The 8,645-nt window shown below is 46.2% G+C and overlaps 2 protein-coding genes across 2 annotated transcripts; one reads left to right on the forward strand and one right to left on the reverse strand.

The window, feature by feature from the left end:
• Positions 1-1,172: 1,172 nt before the first annotated feature.
• Positions 1,173-5,375, reverse strand: LOC113264274 (histone H2A type 1-C). Its single transcript, XM_057305009.1, has one exon. The coding sequence runs from the start codon at positions 5,044-5,046 to the stop codon at positions 4,654-4,656; it is 393 nt and encodes a 130-aa protein (XP_057160992.1). The 5' UTR covers positions 5,047-5,375; the 3' UTR covers positions 1,173-4,653.
• LOC113264282 (histone H2B type 1-C/E/F/G/I) lies at positions 5,349-5,766 on the forward strand. The gene has a single exon (XM_026511208.4). It carries the CDS (start codon positions 5,368-5,370, stop codon positions 5,764-5,766), a length of 399 nt encoding a protein of 132 aa, XP_026366993.2. The 5' UTR covers positions 5,349-5,367.
• The last annotated feature ends 2,879 nt before the right edge of the window (positions 5,767-8,645 follow it).

Consider the following 8,645-nt stretch of genomic DNA (forward strand, 5'->3'; position numbering starts at 1 on the left):
ACGCGCGTGCGCACACACACAGAAACACACACACATGTATAGAACTGGGGTTAAAGTGTTTCCTGAAATTTCGTCTACTGTTAGTGTTTTGTATTGAGATCTGTAATCTGTCTGGGTAGGTCTATTTCAGATGTGCTTGTCTGATGAAGAGCTGAGGCCGGGAGGGGGAGAAGGAGCTTGTCGGAAGACACGTCAGAGAACAGGTATTTCAGAGAAAAAGAGCACCAATGAAAGTGTCTTGAAGCAGCAAAGAGCTTGTCAGGAGGAAAGAGGAAAGAGACCAGTGTGGCTGCAACAGAGAGATGGAGATGAAATCCAGGAGGTGGGCAGAGGCCAGAGGTGGTCATGGGGGGCCCCTCAGGTCACGGTAGAGACACGTGGAGAATACATCAAGACACGTGTTGGGGTGTAGGTGACGTGACCTACAGATAGTTTGGATTTGTGGAGATGAAGGGAAGGGAGCAAGGCTCAATCCTAAAATTTTGGCTGGAGCAAATGGATTCAAGGCTGTGTCACTTCCTGAGTTGGAAGGACAGGAGGAAATAACAGGTTTAGGGTATACAGTGTCAATTCCTGTATCTTAAACATCTTTCAGTTGAGAAGAGAGTTCCAAGTGAAGGTGTTAAGGAGAAATGTGTGTACACACATCTGCACGTTGGGGGAGAGGGCAGGGCTGGAGACGTAAACTTGGAAGTTTACTAGGTAGCCTTTAAAACTGCACTATTGATGAAACCATCAAGAATAGGAGCTAGTACCAAGCTCCAAGGTTCTAAAATCTAGAGCACGTGATTTGATGGTTTGGCCTCCTTGAGATCCATCTTTAATGCAAAGACAGCTTGTCGTGGTGTCAGGTCAAGCCCAGTGCTCCCGGCTCTGGCTATCACCAAAGGCAGGAGGGAATGGACTTGCTCACCTGCCACCGCCTGGTGTTTCTGACGATGAGGAATGTGCTCAAGGTTGAAGCTCCAGGTGGCAGACAACCTACAGCAGAGTCTGAGCTTAGCAACTTGCTTCTTTCACCAGGAGCCCCAACTCTATTGACGTGCATTAGTCTTAAGCCCCAAGGGATGCTGGTTCCGCCGCCCTGCCCAGAGTACAACTCAAGCCAACAGGGGCAATGTACCGCAGTCCAATGAAGTGCTGATATTTTTAAGCAGACTACACCAATCCCATGCCTGCAACTTCACTTTATTTTCAAGTTTGCACGTCATAGTCTACATATGAGGCCTTATTCTTGATTTCAGCATGCATGGGGAATCCTCAGTTAAATTCCTACCATCTTCTAATAATACACATGCATTATATTTAACAGGAATATTTACATTTATAATTATAACTTACGATCAAAAGATGACAAACCCTTAGACGGTAATGTAATTGACTTGAAAATACATACAATTTTTATAACTAATTATAAAATGTATCATCCTCATAAAAAAAGAGTTCCAATGATACATAAACTGGTAAGTGACTGTATGGGGGACGGAGGAAAGAAAAGCTGCATAGGTGATTTGGAAATATAAAAAGGGATTTTCTAATTGGCGATATTGTGTCGTACTGATCTGCTTTGTTGGGAATGCCCTATATAACCAAATAATGATTCCGTCTTAGCCTCACGCCTCAGTAAATCCCTGAGATCAACTTCTGTCCCTGGTGTCCAGGTGCCTCAGTAATTGGAAGGCCTGGCTTTATTGCTCTCATGAACTTGTCCCAGTTGAAATGGTCCTCCCCGGGACCCTTGAGGCATGGCGGATGGAGACCTGCTCAACAGCTGGAAACCAACTGAAGCTACTGAGAATTTATTGCTCACTGGAGAATTTTCCAAAGACGTAACTAGGGCTTTTGGATATAAACAGTGATGCTTCAAAGGAAAAGGAAAAAAGAAGCATGTTGGAGGGGGGAGCTAGGACGGATCTTTGAGGAATGTCCTCCAGAGAGCCTTCTGGCAGTAGCTCTTAGGTAAGAGCTGGTCAGTTGGCACCTTCGGTATTTCTTTGAAGCTCTCTAAATAAGATGCCAGCGCAAATTAGATTTTCTGAAGGGATTTTCTACTGGAAAGAAAAGATGTTATTAGCAACCTGTTAGTCTGATGTCTAATTAACGTCTCCTCTGGTAGTAAACCAACCCTCTAGAACAAAGTGCTTCCTGATGGCCCAGCCACTGACTCAGCTCAACATTTACACAATGCCCTATTTTCAAGCGTTTGTGGCATGGCAGGGTCTATGCTGACTATTAACAACTTAACAAGATGGGGTCTTTGACTTTAAGGAGGTCTTGCTGAAGATGAAACATTAGCACAATGTATTATTCACCAACCACATACAAGGTCTTGTTGCTGGAGCCCAGAGGGGAGAATTCAAAGTCACATCTTCTCTAACTCCTTCTTCCTTCACCACAAGAAATTAGTTTCTCTAGTCACGTAGCTCTTTACTGAACCATCTCCCGATTTGTCCCCTTGTTTCAAAAGTGTATTTACTTCCCCCCTGGGTTTGCAGTGCTAATACAGGGCCAAGATTCCCCTTGCTTCCTCCCTTTATGTAGATTCCAGGGAGAACACCTCTCCTCCTTCCCTTAAATTCTTCAGTTTAGGATGCAATTGGTAACATTCTGGTATGTTGACAAAGTTAACCCATTATGTCTTGAGTTTTCACTGGTTTCTTTGCTCTGACAATAATCTTCTAGGGGGTAGTGTTCACAAAACAGCCAGCGGTCAAAGTACTAGCTTCCTGACCTTGGGACTTAGACGAACCATTTATGCTCTGTTCCTGCTTCCTCCTTTTTAAAATCAGGATACGGATAGCATTTACCGCTGGGCTGTTGGGTTTAATGAATTTTCTAGAAGCACGGAGAACTGTGTCGGACACAGTAATGCTTAGTGTTAGCCATTACCCTTGAGTGCCTGTGCTCTAGTTTCAGAACCCACACTGCTGAGCCTACTCATTTCAGCAGGAGGTGAGCGAAGGTGAACACGGAGTAACGGAAGCAGGGGGAGGTTGAGCACCAAGCCCAAGGTCACGCACCCAGTCAGTGCTGGAGCGGGGTCCAAAGCAACCTGGAAGGTTAATGAGGAGGATTGCTAGGCTCAAATAAAGCAATCGGAGCTAAGGATCCGAGTTCTCCAGCATACAAGAAATTCTGGCTGGAAAGATCCCTGTCCCCTGAGCGGACCCGTCTGGAACGCCGTGCCGCTGTGAGGCCAGACCTCCCCCGAGTGAAGATTCTGTCTCGTTACCCATTGGAATCGTTAGCAGCTCCTCTGGAAATTCTAACGTGTGGCCATTGAGGTGCTTGCTTCTTTTTCTGCCACTTTGCCTTCCCCTAACTCCCGGACAGTAGCCACTTTTTTCCGCTGGTGACAGCAAGGCCAAAGGAGGGGAGGCGGAGCTTGGGGAAGGAAGCGGGGGGAGGAGCAGGAAGGCGGGGAGAGGGTGGAGGCTGCCTCCCCACCACTCCGAAAGCGTCGACGGTTCGCCAGTGGGAGGCGCGTCCGCGGGAACCAGCTTGTTTAGACCGTCTCCCCACCGCGCACATTCGCCTTTGAATGCTCCAAGCGAACGATCCCAGAAAATGCTTCGGTAGGAGCTCTAGGAGCGTTTGGGGAAAGAGGTGGTTTTGCTTGGGCCGCCCGTCTCTGCGCGCAGAGGCGTGGGCAAACCATGGCCCGTTCATTCTTCAAAGCCTAAACCGAGTCATCCTGAAGAAACACTCGGGTGAGACTCGACCCTAGAAACTAAGATCGTAGGAATTTTTGCACGGTCCCGGATTTGCCACTTTTGGGGCTGGAGCAACTAAGTTACCAGATCCTTAGTAGCGACTGCTTTGGGGAGGCCTGTGGCCACTCTTTTTTCCGGGCTGCCTTAGGAATCCAGGCATTGGAGCTTCTTGAAATGTACTAATTCCAGTTCGTTGAATGCCAGGCACTAACCTCGGCTAGGGGCTTTAAGTGGTTTAGTTGGTACAAGACTCTAATGATGCCACCACCAATCTACCTCCCATTTACAGATGACAAAAATTAGAAACTAGCCCCAGATAACAATTAACTTGTAAACAGGAATTAGCTGCAGATCGAACCTGGATTCAGTCAGTATTGTAAGCCACCTTTAATTACCGCAGAGAAATCCATTTTTCAGAGGCCCCTTTCAAAGCCTGAGTTTCAAGTGATACTTTGAAAACTAACGGAACAGCACCTAACTCCTTCATATGACTAGTTAAGACGGGTTGCTGGCAGCCTGAGATGAAGCGTCGAAGAGGATTTGGCCAGGGAGGTTACCGTGCGAGCGGGCTTTGCCTGCAAAAACATCGGAGCTAAGTTTGCAAGACAAACTTCAGAGGCGACGGTAGAGTTCTGCAGTTAAGCCGTTTAAGTTGGGCCTTACTCGACCGCCGATTTGCATGGATTAGTGAAGTTATAAAGCACATGCAATCATTAGATCCCAATTTGCAATTTCCCATTGAGACCAATATCCTGAACCTCTTCTCAACCTGAGAAGCCTCATATCCTATTCTCAGAAAAAGTAAACTTACCTTTGCCTATTTTTCCCCTTAACCTTAAAGAGTGGTATTAGCTCTTCTATTGAATTGGGGGGGGGCTCTGAAAAGAGCCTTTGGGTTTGAAAACGCTTCCGGAAACAAAAGTCAAAGATCTTTGCCAAATCACTTGCCCTTGGCCTTGTGGTGGCTCTCGGTCTTCTTGGGCAGCAGCACGGCCTGGATGTTGGGCAGGACGCCGCCCTGCGCGATGGTCACGCGGCCCAGCAGCTTGTTGAGCTCCTCGTCGTTGCGGATGGCCAGCTGCAGGTGGCGCGGGATGATGCGCGTCTTCTTGTTGTCGCGGGCCGCGTTGCCCGCCAGCTCCAGGATCTCGGCCGTCAGGTACTCCAGCACGGCCGCCAGGTACACGGGCGCGCCGGCCCCGACCCGCTCGGCGTAGTTGCCCTTGCGGAGCAGGCGGTGCACACGGCCGACTGGAAACTGCAAGCCAGCGCGAGAAGAGCGAGACTTCGCTTTAGCCCGAGCCTTGCCTCCCTGCTTGCCACGTCCGGACATTGCAGACACGGAAAGGAAACGCGAAGACAAAAAACCTACTCGCTTGCCAAGAGAGACCTAGCAGTGAAGTTGGTAGAAACACCGCTGCTTTTATAGGCATTTCCTGGGGAGTAAATCCAGTTTTCTGATTGGCTACTAACAAGACTCGGTCAAGTAGCCAATAGAAAAGGTTTATTTCCATACCTTATTTGCATAGTTCTGCCCATGGATGACAGCCTTGCTGCTTGTCTTCCAATGAACTAAGACGCTGTCTGCATCCTTCATTAGCATAAAAGCCCTATAAGTAGCAGAGATTCGCTTTCTACTTTCATTTCATTTCGGATGTTCTCAGATTTTAAGATGCCTGAGCCAGCCAAGTCCGCGCCCGCCCCGAAGAAGGGTTCCAAGAAGGCGGTGACCAAGGCGCAGAAGAAGGACGGCAAGAAGCGCAAGCGCAGCCGCAAGGAGAGCTACTCGGTGTACGTGTACAAGGTGCTGAAGCAGGTGCACCCCGACACCGGCATCTCGTCCAAGGCCATGGGCATCATGAATTCGTTCGTCAACGACATCTTCGAGCGCATCGCGGGCGAGGCGTCGCGCCTGGCGCATTACAACAAGCGCTCGACCATCACGTCCAGGGAGATCCAGACGGCCGTGCGCCTGCTGCTGCCCGGGGAGCTGGCCAAGCACGCCGTGTCCGAGGGCACCAAGGCCGTCACCAAGTACACCAGCTCCAAGTAAACTTGCCAAGTAAGCGTTTTGTGATCCACCCCCAAAGGCTCTTTTCAGAGCCACCCACATGTCCACTAAGAGAGCTGTAAAACAACACTTAAAAATTTTGCATGATGGAATTGGAGCAAAGTATTCTACCTTAATTAGAGAGTCATTTACATGGGGAGTCATTTTTAGCTTCTCAACGGTACTATGGCAGTAGGGGGCGGAAGTTATCTGAGCATAGAGATTTTTGATATTTTTAGGAGGCTTATGATAAGCAGTCAGGATTGATCTGCTTTAGAAGACTCCTGCTCAAAATTGCTGGTTAACTTTAGGGGAGGACGAACTGAAGGCAGGTACTATGGGTGGAGGAACGAGGTGGGAGGATAGGAAGGACACCTTTGAACTTTGCATACTCAAAATAGAGAACTTTCACTTAACAGATACTGCAGGCTGGGAAATTACAGTTGAAGCTCTTTACTCATGAACTTTGCTCCAGGCCAAGATTTTAAAGTGGAAGGAACACTTTCTCTATTTGTCTTACCCAGGTCTGGAACACATTTCAGTTCTTAGTGAAGTTTGCTTTTCCCATTGAAAACATGGGGAAGTACAGGGAATAAGTTTTGTTACAAAAGAACACAAAGACTTGTACAGTTTTGGATAAAACTATGTGATGTAGATTACCAAGTTACTTAACAGAAGTCCTGCTGATCTAAAGCCTGTAGTTTTCATTAACACTTGGGAAGAATGCTAAAGGCTTGCCTGGCCCCAGACAGACTTCATTGGAGCACAGCTCCGGCTGCCTAACTGGGAAGCGATCTGACCTAGTTAAGGCGGAAGTGCAAATGCAGGACTGTTGCAAATGTTTGTCACACTAGCTCTTCAGCCAAACTAAGGTTTTCGGAGTCCTTCAACAACTGAAATTGGATTTTTTTAAATTTTTGTCCCTATGTGCCTAGTGAACCTGCTCAAGGACTGATGGTCCACTTCAGACTGACCTCTTAACTGCCAACTAATCAGGTTACCCCCCCAAAATGCGCAGATTCACTATTACCAGGCTGTCTACAAGGTTTTTGGTTGGTTGGTTTGTTTTTGTTTTCCTTTTCTTCTCCCCCTTTTCTCTTACATAAATTCTGGTTACCCGTTGGATGGAATAATTCTACAGCTTGTTCTCCCTTCTATACAAGCGAAGGGCAGGCTAATCATTAACTACTTGACCATTGATTTCTGAAGATTTCACCAAGACGTTGTTTACCTAAGTACTGCCCTAGGAATCAATAGAAATGTGTGACCTGGAGAAGTTCCTTGTCCAGCCCCGGGCAGCTTGAGTTTTGTGCTTGTCTGCCTTTGGCTCTTGCGTGCTGAAATGTATTCTTGCCCACATTTGTTTTTATTTTGGCTCTTATTCTGAGTGCAGTCTGTCAATTGGTTACACATTAGTGGTTTTATGTCAGATCATGAAGTGATTAGTTGGTGGCAGAGGACAGACAATTTGAAGCCTAGGGTATTTGTTAATCTTTTCTGGGTTGTTTGTGTTTGTCTGGGGATTCTGGTATTCTCTGGCATTTGAAAACACATGAACAGGAAGTTGATGTTTTTCTTTCTGGCCTTTAATGTGATCCACTGGGTTTGGTGTTTTGTGTTTGTATGCTGTGGATTCCTGAAATTAAAAATAAGAGTCTCTTTCCTCCTTTCAAAACGGTCTTTTCTTGTGTTGACTTATTATGTGTCCAAATAGTTGTCAACATCTGCAGAAATGGGATTCCTGCCTCAAAGATAATACAAATGTAAAAGGGCAATCTGTAATAACTTTTGACTGTAAGCAAGTGCTTAGGCCTTACAGGAGACTAATGACAAGAAAGAAAACGAGTTAACCAAATCTCCAGCAGGCAGAGGCCTGTCCCTTGCTCTGCAGAAGTCTCTAAAGTGTATGATTCAATAATTCCAACTTATTGTCCCTTCAGTCTCTCCAAGTAAGTTTAAAGAGAAGAGAGAAGAAACATGGTATTATAAGTCAGATTACTGAGTCAGACAAAAAGAGAAGGCTTCTGGTACCCTTATAAAACAAACATTTAATAGTTACTAAATCTCAATGTGTTTATTGTAAGAGCTAGGGCACTGAAGAGTAGGATTTCCAACAAAACTTAGAAGGGTATCAGAATTTACACCATTGCTGAGAGATCTCTGATCTTAATTAAAAATTTTTTAAAAGATTTTTATTTATTTATTTGAGAGAGAGAGTGAGAGAGAGAGAGAGAGAGAGTATGAGCAGGGGCAGAGGTAGAAGTAGACACCCCGTTGAGCAGGACGCCTGGCACGGGACTCGATCTTAGGACCCTGAGATCATGACCTGAGCTGAAGGCAGACGCTTAACTGATCAACCCAGGCACCCAGTTTGTTTCTTAATCTTTCTTTCTTCCTTCCTTTCTTTCTTTCTTTCTTTCTTTCTTTCTTTCTTTCTTTCTTTCTTTCTTTCTTTTGTTTCTTCTTAACTGATCAACATACGTAAATCTGTAGCTCTGGTTTTGTTGTAGGAAAGACATTAGGGTTCGAAACTGAGGGCCAGGAAAGAATTCTTGAGACATCTTCGGTATAGCAAGGTGATTTTAGAACCCGTGGGCAGAAAAAGCTGCAATGGGGTCATGAGGAGTGGCCTGTTATATACTTTTAAGTTGGGAGGGGGTGAGGGATAGGGTAAGTCTCTAAGGAATTTTGGAAGCAAGGTTTCCGGAAACTTGAGGGGGCTAGCTATTTTGGGGAAAGGTCATTTATTACTGTGTAATAAAACCTTAGTCACGAGACCCTTCAGGTGTATATCGGTGGGCCATATGCTTGGGGGGTGATTGCCAACACGTATCTTGGGGGTTTTAGAGATAAAGGAAGTTTCCAAAAGAATTTTTAAATGT

This window comes from Ursus arctos, unplaced genomic scaffold (assembly GCF_023065955.2).
Source record: "Ursus arctos isolate Adak ecotype North America unplaced genomic scaffold, UrsArc2.0 scaffold_31, whole genome shotgun sequence".
Classification (NCBI taxonomy): domain Eukaryota; kingdom Metazoa; phylum Chordata; class Mammalia; order Carnivora; family Ursidae; genus Ursus; species Ursus arctos.